General features: G+C 36.5%; 1 protein-coding gene across 4 annotated transcripts in view; it reads right to left on the bottom strand.

Moving 5' to 3' along the window:
• PSMD14 (proteasome 26S subunit, non-ATPase 14) overlaps positions 1-17316 on the bottom strand; it is a 62856-nt gene that overhangs the window by 7124 nt on the left and 38416 nt on the right. For all 4 annotated transcript variants that reach the window (XM_039332227.1, XM_039332228.1, XM_039332229.1 and 1 more), the window contains exons 9-10: positions 3718-3825; positions 746-820 (exon numbers count right to left, since the gene is read on the bottom strand). In XM_039332227.1, coding sequence (XP_039188161.1) covers positions 746-820; positions 3718-3825 — 183 coding nt within the window. The remainder of the gene's footprint in view (positions 1-745; positions 821-3717; positions 3826-17316) is intronic.

Raw genomic sequence — 17316 nt, 5'->3', positions numbered from 1 at the left:
AATAAAATTTCAATCAGTTGCTGCTGTTTATATGTTTTGTTGATTGTAAATATTCAAGAATAGCTGAATTATTTTTGGATGGATTATATGGATAAGCTGGCTTGTGTAAGCAGGTTTGAGCTATGTAAGAAAAAAGTGTATGTGCTTTTAAAAATAAATAAATAAAGACAAGAAAATTAACAGATTCATTGTAATAGCACTACAAAAACAGAAAATAGCTTTCAGAAACATGTAGCTTTAAAAATAGAATAGCCATATTTTTATCATAATTTAAACAAAGATGTTCATAAATTGTCTAAGTCAGACTGATTTTTGCCAACCACATACAGTATTTACTAGCACATTTGACTACTTATGCATGCAGATGCCTTCTGGAAGAAATGTTGCTTTCTACCACAGTTCACATTGAGACTTTATTTGCATTGACAATGGATCAGCTATATGACATTAGGCAGATGTAGAGACCCCGAATTATTAGGGTTAATAAATTTCAACAGCATTTTCTTACTAGCTGATACTCAAAAATGGTAGTGTTAATCCTTAAAATAGGCTCAATATAATTTAAAAGCCCCCACAAAAGAAAATATCTTGAGGCAATTAACCCCCCCCAACCATAGCCCAATATACTGCCCCATCCTCTGTAGCTCTTGGTCAGAAAAATTCCCCTGCTGTGATAAAGAATCAAAGTGACAAAGATATTTTTTGTTACTAGTAACTGAAAATATTCTAGGAAAACAGAGCTTGCCTTCTGTTCTAATTCATTCTTCCTGTAGTTGATAGTAATGGAATAGTAATGTCTGTTCAACCCATGGATTAAAGCCTGGAAAGAGAATGTTTAAAAAGCATTACTAAAATGCACCTGATCATTTCTGCCAAACAAAACCAGAATATTTATCTTAAAATATTGCATTCAGGGTATGAGTTTATGAACTTTTTTCCTGGAAATATGCAGCTGCTTAACGATATCTAGATATTCTGGTACTACACACTCAAATGAAACATATTTTTAATGGTAAGGCAATAAATATACAATAGGCAGAGATACTTTTAAAATAATAGCTTGGCACACAGTATAATTAATCATTGTCCTAATTAATGGGTTTAACTTAAACAAATTTCAGTTGTTTTGTAGTGTGAATCTACAGTAGAGGTGGCATATAAATGGTGTGGAATGCATAAATAAATATACCACAGATTATAATTGTGGAACATTTATAATCCAACAGTTTTTTAAATGATTATAGGCAAACCATCAAGAATCTATATTTCTGTTAAAATTCCATTTTTATTTGATTCTCTAGTTCAAACAAAAGTTAAATAAATGCCCAGAACTATTTCCAAAAAAGCCACAGATGTACAAAGCAGAATTAAATCCTCAACTAAATACTGCTGCTAAGCTTTTATTCTGTTGCCAGTGTTTCCACTGAAGAGCAGTCTACCTCTTCAGTAGTGGAAGCAGCTGTATTACATTTTATATGGGGAGATATTACCAAATAATATGCAGATCCCTTTTTGGTAGTTATTTTCCTGACGAATGGGGTGTGTTAAGTTGACTAATTTTAGAGGAAATGTTTAAATATACTGTACCACAAGTCAGGGTTATAGCTGGAATAAGCAAAAAGCAATCTTATAGGCTGACTATACTTGTATAACAGCTGAACTGAAAATAAGATACTTAACTTTCCGAAAGCAAATAATAAAAAGTAGAAAAATTAGGAAGTAGTACAATACCGTGGGGTTTGCATAAAAGGTCATTACGTACAGCCTTGAAAGGCCCAGTAATATATTCTCTAGAAACATACAAGCACAGGCTTGCCTGTACCCAATCAAAAACATTAGAGGGTTCTCCCATACTCATTAGGCTTTGTAGTTTGTACCAATTCTAATCAGGAGTAATTTTATTCATTCTTGTTAAATAGAAATTTTTTGGTATTGAAAAAGTTGTTCTATTTTATTAGGGAAATCTGTAAATAATCATTCATGAAGCCCATATAGTTTTTGAAATATGAGTATAAACTACTGACAGATACAAGATTGTCAAGATAGGAACAAAAATTGCAGCTCACAGTAGTATTTGCTGTTTTCAACTACAAGTACTGTGTTTGCAGCATGTGTTGCTATTAGAAGTCCTGTAATTAATCTTCAGAGAAATAATTAGACTTCTGATGGCAACTGACTGGGATTTTTAAAATTCATTTTAAAAGAAAAATAATATTTTTGGCAATATTACCTTTAGTACAGAAAAATGATAATGACAAAGCAATAATCATTCACGGGGGAATAACTATTTAAGAAACAAAATAATTTCTGCATGGATCTCTGTTTACATCCATCTCTTACTATGAATAAGTAGATCTTACATTCAATGTTATTTATAAGGTTAATTTAGTATCTTGGTCTGAAGCTTACAAAACAAACAATAAGCTGCACAATTATATCCTCTTTCCTTCTAGCAAGTTCCCAGAACAAATTCCCTTAGTCTCATCAGCTCAACCAGAAGATGTAAATGCATCCATATCAAACTTCACTGCAGCTAAGACAAAGCTGTGTTCTCTAACATTATCTAAGTCATCTTAAAACCTGGACCAGTGGGGACTATGAGAGACATTGCTTGCAATTAAGAGAAGTACTATTGTAATTCTTAACAGTAAACAAAATTTTTATAATCCATCTTCAGGCAATGATAGAATGGGAACATGCTTGATAGCTGCTTCATATTTTTAAAATAAAATTGAGAATTTTAAGATCAACATTTTTATAAAGGAATGATGGACTCAATTAATACTATGAAGTTTTATTTCCAGAGGGATTTCATCCTTTCTGACCTGCAGTCTTGAGATTCCAACTTATTTATTTAGGAAATAGTAAATAATTACTTATTTATTACGATATCATTTTTATAATTGGTTGTGCAGTTCAGATGTTTAGATCACCTATCAAGTCCTTTATATGGCATTTTATCCACCTATGAAATCCTTCCAAAGGACTTGCAGTTATTATTATTCTTATTAGTAAATAATAACAGTAAATTGCAATCCTATGCATATTTCATGAAAATAACCCCATTAAAAGAAATGAACTATACTTAAGGATTTCATTCTGAAATTATTTTCTGGATTCTGCCTAATACTATCAGTGGGCTTTTCAATTTGTTACCATACATACAAAGTTACTGATGAACATCATCCATGGTCTATAGGCTCATGAAGGAAAGCAAACAAGTCCCCTTCCTATTCTCAAGGATATTGTAAACAAAGCGTCTCGGAGAAAAAAGAGAGACATCTTCTGAAATGAAAACATATTTGTGGCATATATGTACTGTAGTCAGTGTCTATTCTCCAAGAAATCTAAACTGCCCTGGTGACTTCTGTATCCATAAGGAAAATTAAGGCAAAGAATAATAGAACACATAAACATCAATAAGGCACTGCCCTCCCCATCATGTAATAGTCACAACATGCATATAAAATGATTTGAACTGGTTAGTAAGAAAATCTGCAGACAATTTCTAAAACAATAGTACATTTTATCAGGAGAGAGCAACTGTAAAAGAGTAGTATGCATTACTAATATCTTCAAGCTATCTGAAATTATTTAAAAAATCAAAAAATAATCACTAGATCTAAATCTTTATCAAATTAATTTTTTTGTGTGTCTGTATATTCATAGACACTCACACACAGTTTAAGCTACATTCAGTACATTAATATTAAATACCTGGATAGATGGCTTGTTTAAGTGACCCAGATTTGAAGTTGTTTGTCTTGGTTCATGTCCTAAGACCATCATATTAGCATTGATTAATCTGAAGGCATCGATAACAACCTGTAAAAACAAGACAGAAAAGTCAATTCTCTGAAGAAAATGCAAGTTATTGCACCACAGAACAGCAGACTTCACAATCAAGTCGCATCTGTTTTTGGTCTTTTTCCAGAAAATTATTTAATTATAATATTAATAAAAAAGAACCGCCTGCTGGCTCTGCCATCAGCACAGCAACTCAGTTTAGTATTGCAAGAGGACACCAATTACTACATTTTTCAAGGTGATGAGAGAAAATAAATTAAGTTTCATGCTCTCTTATCCGGTTTTGATGGTTATGTTTACATACATACACACACACACACACACACACACACACACACATACACATATATACATACATATACATATACACATACAATGTGACTTTAAAAACATCTTCTCTACTCAAATTGAACGATAAGGAGACTAACTCTGAAACTGAGCACAAGCTAAGGGACTGTGTGTAAAGCCCAGTCGTGTCACATCAATTATACCAACGGAACACTTGAAATGACAACAAAATTATAGCCAGCAAGGAACTTGCTCCATGTATTCCCTCCTAGTCAGATGCTTTTTGTTTCCTGCAAGTAGGAAAGAGGCTACACACTGTCGGATGGATTATGATAACCTTGTCAGTGTCATGGCCGAGAGTAAAAGAGAGCAAAAAACAAGGCAAACAAAAATAAGGTCACAATGATAGTAATACAGATGGTGACTTTCAAAACTTTATGATTTATTTTTAATTCTGTAAAATTCTATAAATGATTTCCTGATTCTAAGAAAAATAGAATGTGGAGCAATACAGATTAAAGACTAGAACAGAGATTTTCAAACTGTTCTGTGGTACTCTAAATTTTAATAGGTTTTGTGAGAGACTAAGGACCAGAAAAAAAAAAAGTTCACTCAAATGAGTCAATTTTATGTCACTAAAACTTTGCCTTTTGATTGGAGGCTCCAAGATTTGTTTTAAGCTAATAGCTCTGCAGCCTGAAAAGGTTTGAAAACCTCTGAACTACAGTATTACTCATACAGAGTCGAGCCATTTCTCAAGTAACCCGAGCTCAACATACTAAGAACACATACACGTCTATATTGTTTAAGATGAGCTGTACACTTAACAGTCTGCAGTCTGCTTCTCATAGGTGCCTTTTGGAAAGGCGTTCCCTCAGCTGTATACCAGTCCTACAGAATGATATACCAGTATAAGGAAGTGAATGAAGGTGGCTATAAATTTCAAGTGGAGAAACTTAACAGTGGTTTTCAATAAATATGCATTCATTTGCATACGATGAATTGTCAAAAAACAGCAATCATTTCCCTCCATGTATGATGTTTTTGTATCAGCATTTAATCCAAATGCTGTTTCTATATAAAACAGTGGCATGATGAAAGGGGACAATCTATCGTTACACAAAGGGAAGCATAAGGAAGATGTTGGAGGTTCAATAGCATCCAAGAAGATCTCTATGACTAAAATAAATGAAGGTTTAAAAAATCCAAACAAGTTTGTGACCAACAAAAAATAATTATGAAACTACAAAACTGTTTGGCTCTTGTTTCAGTTTATTCTCATGGGCAGCAGATAGGATCTTAAGCTGTCTTCTGTATCTCTTTTGCAGCAGAACAGGTCAATGCATAAATGTTACTGAAAAATGATGTGAGATAATTTATAGTCATTATGCTTTTTCACAAGGGCAAGACAGCTACAACCAATATATTAATGCTCCAAAGATATGAAATATGAATCATCTACACATTTTACTGCTCAACAAACAAGAGAGTTGAATGAGAATCCTGCACTCGAGTTGCTTTAAGCACTGAATAAATGAAATAAATTGAAGTCTTAGTTTGCTGACATAATGATCTTGCTTTTAAAGTTCATTTGGTGTTCATATTTTAGTTCACACAATGTTCAATCTGTACATTTTAATATGGTTACCTATGATGAAAACAATGGATAACAACTGAGTTGCACGTTGCACTAAGCCATGCTGTAGCTAATATGTTTTAGGTTAGCATGTTATGTGAATCTGATGATTGTTTGCAAGCTACAGACATATTATTTATTTAACAAGCAATGATTAAAACAAAGTCTGACGTAGCATTTTATGAGTAGTGATATGAACTGATAAGGGAAGGAGGAAAACTCAATGGCAAAGCATTTACTGGACATCCTTTGACCTGCTGAATCATTGTTTCAGAGATATTTCCTTTCCTAAACAGAGGGAAAAAATGATCAAAAGCAAAAAAAAAAAAAAAAAAAAAAGTAGGAACGGGAGTGACTTCTGATTTCCTGCCAGCTTTACCACAACTGACCACCCTCCAGCAGCTGATGGTGGGTCTGGTCTATCCAGACTCCGGCAAGCTCAGGTGAATCCAATTTCTCTGATCTCCATCAAGCAAAAAGTGAACTGGTCTACCTGGCTTCTGGAAGGCTAGGGTGGGACCAGTCTACTGAACCTCTGGGTGGCAGTACAACAACACTGAAGCAACCACACATTCGCCAAAATTTCACCTCGCTAGAGTCATGGATTCCAGATTTTGAACGCATTCTGTAAATTAGCCATTTGAGGTACCTTGGTTCAAAAACTGTTCCCCTATGATTACTGTTTGCTCAGTTAAAGGTTATAGATACTAAGTTTTAGTGGTGTAAAGATGCTAAAACTCCAAGATGAAGCTCTGGCATTTCCATTATAGGACTAAGAATGCACTTACATAAAATTGAAGACCCTCATTTGATCAATATGGCTCCCACTAAAATATGAATTTCAGCAACAGACTCCCGGTGGAACTAATTAATAATAAAAAAATTCCTATTTTTTTCCAATTTATTCTAGAATTAAGAAAAGCTCAGCGATAGATTTTATAATATACTCATCCTACTCTTCCTGCTCACAAATCCTACAGTACCACCCCCTTATTCCTTACTCCTAGGTCTATATTAAACAGAGTGATTGTTTTCAAGCAACTTTGGTCTTCAATAACATTTTACAGTAGCATTAACTTGTGCAGAGAGAATGGGGAAGGGGAGAGTGAGCGTAATTTATGTGTTTTTTTACAGATCACATATTCATAATTTTAAGGGTCCTGCCCCCTCCCCTCCAAGAAATTTGCTTAGAATCTGAGTCTGAATTGTGTTGAAGGACAGAACTTGATTCTCCCTAGCAGTAGTTCCTAAAGGTAGAAGTTGATGTCTTTATGCACTAACCCAATGCTATGCATATTGCTCTACTTATTAACAGGCTGTGTCATGACCACTTTGGGATACCAGTTGCATTCCATGCACCATTTCAAGACACACACACACACACACACATGTTTTCTGAGGTTTTCGCAGGTGTTTGTATGTAGGTCTTTGGTTATTCAGGTTTTCTCCCGCGTCAAATTGGAAGTGTCTTGGCGACGTTTCGATGAAGTCTCATTCATCATCTTCAGGCTGGTGTTTTTGGTTTCGTGCTTCTAGGAGCAATGTGTGATTGTAGCTGTTTCTTCCTTTTAACTGCCAGTGGGGGTATGAACTGATTGGATGAGAGCTTGGCTGTGCTCTGATTGGATGGGGGGGTTGGCTGTGCTCTGATTGGTGTCACACAGGATGTCACCACCACACGTCCACGCAAAAAGCAAACCCAAACCCACACCGATGATGAGACACGACCACAAACAGAAGCCAGACCACAGCTGCATCATTAGCCACTTTAAACCCCTCCAATCCATACATGAAGCAAACTGACACCCACCATGAAGATGAGGGACGACCACAAACACGAAGCCAAACAATAGCAATGCAGCTCACCATCTCACATCCCCGTGCAACTCAGACTAACCTGAGCACAACAAAGCCCCCACCCAAACAGAATACTCCCCAACCAATCAGAGCACAGCCAACCCCCCATTCAATCAGAGCACAGCCAAGCTCCTAACCAATCAGAACACACCTCCATCCAATCAGAACACAGCCAAGCTCTCATCCAATCAGTTCATACCCCCACTGGCAGTTAAAAGGAAGAAACAGCTACAATCACACATTGCTCCTAGAAGCACGAAACCAAAAACACCAGCCTAAAGATGACGAATGAGACTTCGTCGAAACGTTGCCAAAACATTTCCAATTTGACGCAGGAGAAAACCCGAATAACCAAAGACCTACATACATACATACATATATATCATTATCACAAACGAAGCTATTGATCAAATAAGGAGGGGATTAGATTCATAGTACAAAAATACTATGTTTTCCTTCTGATTTTCTATCAGCTTTCTAGTTGGCTTTGTTTATGGGAAGCTGGCAGGGAGTGTCAGAAGTCATGATTACACGATTGCAGCAGTGCTGTAATAACTACAAGTTTGGAAATACAACTGGTCTGATGAGTCTTAAAATTTCAATTCCATGACAGTAATGGGTCCCAGATATTATATGCATTTTCTTTTAGCTAGTACAGGGGTCCTCAGCCTTGATAACTTTAAGACTTGTGGACTTCAACTCTCAAAATTCCTCAGCTAGCAAAGCTGGCTGAGGAATTCTGGGAGTTGAAGTCCACAAGTCTTAAAGTTGTCAAGGTTGAGGACCCCTGAGCTAGTACATTTGAGGCACCTTGATTTAAAACTTTTTGCGTTATGTTGCACTGTTTGGGCTAACTGAAGATTACAAACAGACAGGAGAGTTTTAGTAATATATGGATTGAGTCTTATGAATCTCCCAAACTCCTGAAGCAGCATTTTAGCCATATGTTCTAATTTTTGAACACCTGCAAATGCCCAACCACAAAAGAGTATAAATTAAAAGTAAGCAAAAACAGAACTAAATATCCTACACTGAAGTCCTCTAGAGATTTACTCGATAAGAAATGACACAAATTTACTCAGAGGGGAAGATACAATTACTTGGCACTATATCAGAATCACAAGGTGTGCTTTGTATTTTAGAGTACTACTTACACTCCTAGAATGGATTAGAATTGACTGCTCCACTAGAAAACATGGAACCTATCCAAGACAGCAGTATTTTATAAGAGAATTGTTTCTACTCAGATCTGAGCTCCATATGCACTTTTCACGATGAGCTGTTTGAATGGATGCTAAATAAATGGCCATGCATCAGTTTTGCAAGTGTGCTATGATTATAGTGGCCCATTTTTACAAGGTCACTTTTAATAATCTTTCTGAGAAAAATGCCTTTAGCCATCTAGTATTCTGCAGTGGAATTTGAAGGAGAAAACAGTTTTGGAACAGTGGACACATTCAAGTTTTAAAAAGGTTTATTGGGCAGAATATGGGCTAACAATTCTATGCCTTAAATACCAATGTTACTGCCTCTGTTTATTTCATTGTATTTTTGATCAGAAATTGTACATGTTTGGGTGGAAGATGTTGTGATTATGGGCTTGCACTACAAAATGTTACTATGCTCAATTCCTCACTGTATTCTTATTAATTTTTTATAAACTACTGGACAAAAGTATATGACTTGAGTGACATTTTGCTTCTACTTAACAGCATCAATTCAACTCATAAGGAGGAACATTTTAACTACACCAAGATTAAAGGAATTCACTGCAATCACTATAGCAACTGTCTTAGGGAAAACTAATATGCTGAACAACCTGCAGCCTAAAATTAGATCTGGGACGCAATAAAAAACATAAAGGCAGCAACACACCCCACATTTTGATTTCTAAGCTATCTTATAATTGCTTTTTTTGCACAGTAAGAACAAGTAAGTTCCTTCTTTAGAGAATCGTATGAGAATAAATAGGCTCATTAATGTCCAGTACGCTAATGAGCAATGGATGAAGGAGGTGTTAATTATGTTACAGTAAGATTCAAGGATAAAGCCCTGGTGAGCTCTTGAATATATGTTGTAGCTTAAGCCTTCACTAGGTTTATATACTTTGAAGTTCTCTGCAAAGCATGATAGCAATGCAGTAACCTTACAGTCTGCAAAAGGAATTTTACAGGCAGTTGGATCACAGGGTCAATTGAGGGAAAATAAATTAGTACTGCTTTAATTTTGTTAGCATTTGGCTGTCTTAAAATCTTAGCTTCCTTTGACCACAATGATTTGTAAGTGCATTAAAATGTAGCCTAAAGGCTTAATGCAAAATTACTTCTTCCAAAGATAAGGAAATAAAGATCTTCCTCTAATGCCATGGTGGGGAACAGGGTATAGATTAAGGTAGCTTTTTATTATTACATGCTCTCCACTCCTGCAATTCTTCTCACCAACTGGACGATTTAATTCTGCCTGGTGCAAGTGCCTTGAGACTTTGCAGAGGTCACTTCAACAGTAGACAGCTTATAACAAAACCATTAGCGGTTTGGCTAGCTTAAGGAAACCTCTTACTTTTCTTTTTTTGTTTATTATCACTGCATGAATCTGCAGCATATGATAGTTTATAATTTCTCAGGCTTGTTAAATTCATGTTAAAGGTCTGTTTTCTTGTTGAATAAATTTTGTTCATATAATGCTGCCTATTTCATACAGTGAGTCTTTAATAGCACCTTTGGTCTATGCGCAACTCACAGATCAAAACAGAGGACTAAAATAGGGGTTGATGATGCTATTTACATGTGTGATTCCTGCTGTCTTCTTGTTAGTAGCTTTAATATAATAGAAGACCTTGTCTGTTTTGTAATTAACACATCTTTACTGGAGAGATATTTGGAAGTGATTGCTGTGAATATACTGGTTAGTAAAATAAACACAATCACACACCACTTTCTGTTATCAGACAAATTTGTGAATTGTACACATTATACTCCAGATCAACAAACTGTGATATAACAGCCAAAGAGAAGACACATTTATATAAACCTATATTTTTTCTGAAAACATGCATTCATTCTGACCTTGTAAATATAATTAGTTTGTAGGATGCATGGAATTAAATAACATAGATTCTTTAGTAATTGCAATGGTTGCAAATAGGATACCAAATATTTGGAAACTACATAAAAAAATCAAAATGACATTTTTATTGACATCTATTTCTTACAAATCATTACTATCTGGAAAATACTTTCCTTCTTACTTTCAGTTGTTATTCAAATCAATAATCTACACCATCGCTTGCCTTTGTCAAAAGATGGCTTTCAAACAGCTCTTCTAGTAGCTTTTTCATCAAATCATCTTACCACTATATACAAGTTCATATATAAATCCTTTTCTCCACACTGTTTCTAGAATAATATGCTGAATATTTTTATTACTTAAAAATCTTTCAGCAATGCATTTGTTATAATTAAGCTTTTTCCAGAGGTATTATAATTGACAAGTGGCCATATACCTCCAGATATCTACTTCTTAAATATCTCAACATATCACTACAGTACTTTGGGGCCCCGAAGGGAGGGAGAACACACTCCTAATATGGGTGTAATATCTTAAGTGATGAACTGCAATCAGTTAACTTAGCACTGTTAGTTAGAACTGAAGTCTTTTCTGACATTGCTGTATTTGCAGAAAAATGTCCCTGAAGCCCTATGGCAAATAGAAGCTGTCTTTAAAAAATGCATTAAGGCGCTTTGCAATTCAAGCCTTCAGCCATTGTTCATGCACATTTATAAGAAAACGGCATTGTATAAGAGATCCTGTGCAAAGGCTATAATGTAACTATTGCCAGGTGTGGAAGGAGAAGTAATGTCCCATCTAAAATCTCCTTTATCACCTGCAACTGAACAGTTATCAACTGCTTAGTTGGTTTCTAGATTCTTTGAAAAATTAAATGGAACTATGACCCTTGAAGTGCAGCTGAAGTTTATGACCACTTTGATATTTATGCTGGTGTGCACACTTAAACAACCGTGACCAAAGAACATCTTTGGTCCCCTGTAAGCCCACGGCATAAAAAATTCAGAGAAGTCTTACTTTTGTGCCATTTCCAATGAAAAGCACTAAGAACAGAAATGACTCATGCCAAATGCATACCACTGAATTGCTGTGATTGTGAGTTTTGAGGTCTTACACATGGTAATTATTTATAAAAATGTCAATTTTAGTTCTGAAAAAAAGATTCCTAGGAGTGCATACATTTTCCTTCTTTATCCTTGGAGAATTTGCTTGCTTTGGTCAGGTTTACTGTGCAACCTGAATATCTAGAACGGAGAGACAGCTACAGAATAATACATTTAGTCTGACAAGCAAAGGCATGCATTTGTAACCCCAAAAGCAGAAAAAACACAAGTTTCCAAGTTTTATGTCTTACCAAAGAGAGATGGATTATTCTACATGGTAAAAGGCATTTAAAAATTAATACTATTAAATGAAAAGTGTACTCAAAACTTTTTCATTTAGAAAAGGGAAATAAACTAAAATAACTCTTGCAATTTAACAAGCAAAAATAACCGCCTGCTCTGAAGAATACCAAATTGAGTGCTATTGAATTAAAAAACACCTTCAACAGAAAGTTTCTCTATCTTTAATGAAGCGTTCTCTTTGGAGCTTTCATTCAACTATCTAATATAACTGTATGCAGTTGAGAAGGCAATAAAAAAAACCAAGGATGTAATTATTATTTGTATGCCATAAATAACGTATATTTTATCTATGAAATAATTATTAGAGAGAAAGAAAACATGAGATAAAAATGGAAGAGGAATGAAGCTGGAAATATCCAAATGAACTTGCAACTGCAAATGAGCTGCAAACTCGTACATTTTTTTATCCTCCTTCCCCCTCCACATGCTAACACAGTACACATTTTCCTCTATTACTTGTTTAGTATTAATCAAAGTTCACCACAATGTCAGGCTTATTAGAGCCTACATTCCAGATGGAGAATCACAAACCGGCCAAGTATAATTTCTGGATATGTTTCAGAATATCCACTGATTCAGTCGAACATGGCAAACCACAGCTTAAGCTGAACATGTGAAGGTACGGAGAGAAGATGATTCTATCTGTGTGGATCCATACCTTCTGGTTTTCTTTCAGTATATGGACTAATCATGAGAGGTAAAACATGATTATATAGTTGTGCATAGTTACAAATGGTAGTTAGTACCTTACTATCATTCAACTGAAGTTCTTAGTGAACAATATTTGTGAAATTGATACCTTCTAGTTAGATATCAATGAACAGATTCAATCTCCTAACTATTTATGAATCTCTCTTCTGCAAAGTGAGCTTTTCCCATGCAGAATTCCCCAAGCAAGTTAACCATTGTTGAGAGTTCTACAAATTGAATTACAGGTAGTCTTGACTTACAACAGTTTGCTTAGTGACTGTTCAAAGCTGCAATGGCACTGGAAAAAGTGAGTTATGATCATTTTTCACACTTATGACTGTAGCAGTGTCCCCATGGTCACGTGATTTGCATTCAGATGCTTGACAACTGACTCACTTTTATGGCGGTTGCAGTGTCTTGGGGTCATGTGATCCCCTTCTGCGACAACTTTCTGACAAGCAAAGTCAATGGGAAAGCCAGATTCTCTTAGCAACCATGTTACTAATTTAACAACTGCAGTGATTCACTTAAGTGTGGCAAGAAAAGTCATAAAATGGGGCAAAACTCACTTAACAAATTTCTCATTTAGCAATATAAATTTTGGGCTCAATTGTGGTCATAAGTTGAGGACTACCTGTAACTTGGAAGCTATGTGAGTAGAATAGACTGCCTTATGCTAAATACAAGTAGTCTTTAATTTACAACAGTTCATTTACTGACTGAAGTTATGACAGCACTGAAAAAAGTGACTTATGACCATTTTTCACACTTATGACTATTACAGAAGCCCCATGGTGATCAAAATTCATATGCTTGGTAACTGACTCATATTTATGACAGTTGCAGTGTCCTGATTTTATGTAATCACTTTTTGCAACCTCCCATCAAGCAAAGTCAATGGGGAAGCCAGATTCACTTAACAACTGTTTTACTAGCTTAAAAACCGCAGTGATTCACTTAACAAATGTGGCAAGGAAGGCAAAATTGAGGCAAAATTCACTTAACAAATGTTTCACTTAGCAATGGTGTTGGAGTTATCTGGGTTATCTGGCCTGTTAGGCTGAGTCATCAGCTGCAGTAGGCCAAGGTATGAGGAAGTCAGAAGTGAAAAAACAAGATAGTGCCGTGCGGTAATGTGTTTTGGTGTTTGTTGGTGCCGTGTGTAACAGCTGTATAGTAACGTGTGCAAAACAAAGTTAGCACGTGTAATATGCTAATATGCTGTGTTATAACAAATGTGGTTGGTGTAAGGTGGTCACCAGGTGCCTATAAACCTGCCTTCTGATAACACAATAAAAGGGATGCTTCGGCTTTGTTTGAGGCTCCCATCCCGAGGAAACCACGTGTTCGTGTCTGTTCTTCAACACCCATGGGAGACCGCTGGGCGCGTGAAAACCCACACAATGGAATTTTGGGGCTCAACTGTAATCGTAATTTGAGGACTACTTGTATAAGTTACCTGCACTCCTTGTTCAAAATTCTGAATTTGTCCAGTGTGTTAATATATGTCAGTGATGGCGAACTTTTTAGAGACCGAGTGCCCAAACCCCACTTATGCATCGTCGGGTGCCGGGTAGGTGTGGCCCATTGGTAGGTGTGGACAGGGCTTTTTTTCTCATAGAACACCCAGAACGGAGTTCCGGCACTTTTGGATGGAACCTTGTAGGGTAGGCAAGGCAGGTTGTATGACATGTGTGAGTTCCAGCACCTCTTTTTTTTTTTTTTTTTTTAGAAAAAAAGCACTGGGTGTGGCCCATTGGGTGGGCATGGCTGTGGTGGTAACAGCAGACTGGGTGGGACTAAAAGATTCAATCAATCAATTCCAACTTTGCAAGATCTTTTTTCCCACAAGAAGTTGAAATTGACTGATTGATTTAACCTTTTTTTTTGTACACGGTGGCGGAGGCCTAAAGCGAAAAGGTTTTATAAAACCCAGCTGAAGGCCTAGGACTGGGGCGACAGCGTGCGTGCCCACAGAGGGGGCTCTGAGTGCTGCCTCTGGCACCCGTGCCATAGGTTCGCCACCACTGATATAGGTAGTCCTCGACTTGCAACAGTTCTTTTGGTGACTGTTGAAAGTTACAACAGCACTGAAAAGTGGCTTGTGACTGTTTTTCACACTTATAATTGTTGCAGCATCCCCATGAACATGTGATTTACATTCAGATGCTTGGCAACTGACTTGTATTTATGACAATTGCAGTGTTCCAGGGACATGTGATTCCCTTTTGCAACCTTCTGACAAGCAAAGTCAATGGGGAAGCTAGATTCACTTACTAACTTAACAACTGCATTGATTCACTTAACAAGTGTGGGAAGAAAAGTCATAAAATGGGGCAAAACTCACTTAACAAATTTCTCACTTAGCAATATAAATTCTGGGCTCAATTGTGATCTCAAGTTGAGAACTACCTGTATAATGAGGTGAACTAGAATCAGATTCTCCGTCAGTTTTTAAAAATGGGCAACCCACTGATTTTGATAAGAGGAGAGAATATTTGTAGGATTGCAGTGAGGGGTCCTTGATGTTTGCTGTGTTTGGTTGTTTTCTGGTAGACAGTTTGTTACCCAAACTAGGTAACATAAACTAGGGAGTGGGGTTTGCTCTCACTTTATGTTCTAGTGGCTTGCCTGTCAGTGTTGGTGAGAGAGATCTTGGTGGTTCTTTGGTTGGGCTATTTACTGTTGGCTTGTTCAACAGTTGCTTGATTGGGATATTGTTTGCTTCTTGATTGTTGGTCTAATGTTAATCTCTGTGTTAATCTCTGGTCATCTGGGTGTTGATTGCTGGTGAGAGGGGTATTCTGGTCTTTATTCCCTTTCTGGTTTGTTGATTGCCTCCTCTGAATGATATGTTTATGTCTACATGACACTGATGGCCGGGTTCCAGGAAATCTCTTGCCTTTTTGGACCTGGTTTAGTCTAGGATGGCCATAGTTTCCCAATAGAAACTATGGTTGAGTCTATCCATGTGTTGTGAAATTAAGAATGTTTTCATTATATCGTCTGACTGCTAGTTGATGTTCGTGAATGCACTCTGCTAGTCTTCTGTCTGTTTGTCCTATGAAGTGGCCATTGCTTGCACTGTATGTTGTAGAAGACTCCAGTTTTTTTTTTTCTGGGGCTGCTGGGTCTTTTTCTTAGGAAGTTTTGGACAAGTTTAGTTGGTTTGTATGCTATGCTGATGCCATGTGCACATAAATAGTCTTGTTGATGAATTCTGAAATGTTTTTGATGTACGGCAATGTTATCCTTTTCATAGTTGTATTGGTTGTGCTATATTGTGTTGAGTGGTCAGGAACATTTTGATGAAGGTGTGTGGATATCCATTTTGTTGGAAGATGTTGCATGGATGATCTACTGTATTTCCTTTTTCTGATGTTCAGGGTTGTTGCAATGTGATTGTGCTAGTCTAACAAGTGTTCTTACGCAGCTTCTCTTGTGGGATTGGGTTGTTATTTTGATAGTGGAGCACTTGGTAAGTGTGGGTGGTTTTCAATGAACTTGTGTTGCCATTGCTATCTCTGCTGATAAGGATATTCAAGAAGGATAGCGTGTCATTATCTTCTTCCCTTGTGAATTTTATACCTTTGAAGATGATGTTAATGGTTTCAGTGTGTTCTCCAGTTGGTCCTTTTTATTATTGTAACAAAGGTGTCATCTACATATTGGATCCATATTTTGAGTTGTATGTGTGGGAATGCTATTAGTTCCAGGCATTGCATTACAGTCTGTGCTATGAGTCTTGAAAGCAGTGACCCCATGGGTGTCCCTTTGTTTTGTTGATATATTTGTCCGTCAAATTGAAGGTTAAGTGGTTAGGCAGAGATTGATAAGATCTATGATTCTGGGTATTTCAATCTTGATGTATTTTGTTAGGTCGAGTGTGCTGCGGAGTAGTGCTGTCATGGATTCTTTGGCTATTGTTATTATTATTATTTAGAGTATGGCATATCATACATGAGCTAGCAATATATATTAATATTTCACTTAGATTAGTAAAACACATTAAAATAAAAATGTTAAAAGGATCTGTGTTCAAATACCAATGTCTATGCCATCTAATTATTGAAGCACAGCATTGTTTATTATTTTTTTAAAAATCAGATACTGGATCGGTATATGCCCTCAGCTTACAGCCAGTTACGATGGGGCCTATAGTTTCATGTGGGATCCTGCAGTCACACTAAGAGAAAAATACTAAGCCCCATTCATAGAGTGAGTCGTGGCAGACGCTGTGTGTGGTACAAATCCTATTCAGGATTGTCCACTGTCAACGTGGTAGTTCAAAGTCTGGCGCCTTTTTTGTGGAGTCATTTATACATCTTCCTATATCTGGGCATTCAGTGACCCATTTGGCTTTCCATTGGGAATCAATGTTAAAGTTGTTGGGCAGATGTTATGGGCTTCCTGATTTAAGCCTTCTGGCTAATAAAATGAGCAAAGTCAGTGCGCACCGGTAGTTGTTCATAATTTTCTGCATTCTCTCACTAGTGCATCTTGCCTTCGTGAAGCTAGCAGTGCTATCTGGCTCAGAACAGGAAGGCAGCATATCAGAGTAGTTTT

Source organism: Crotalus tigris, unplaced genomic scaffold (assembly GCF_016545835.1).
Source record: "Crotalus tigris isolate CLP2741 ecotype Arizona unplaced genomic scaffold, ASM1654583v1 scf7180000024457.371407, whole genome shotgun sequence".
Lineage (NCBI taxonomy): Eukaryota > Metazoa > Chordata > Lepidosauria > Squamata > Viperidae > Crotalus > Crotalus tigris.
Note: the sequence above shows the minus strand (reverse complement) of the source record. Positions and strands in the feature narration are given on the sequence as shown.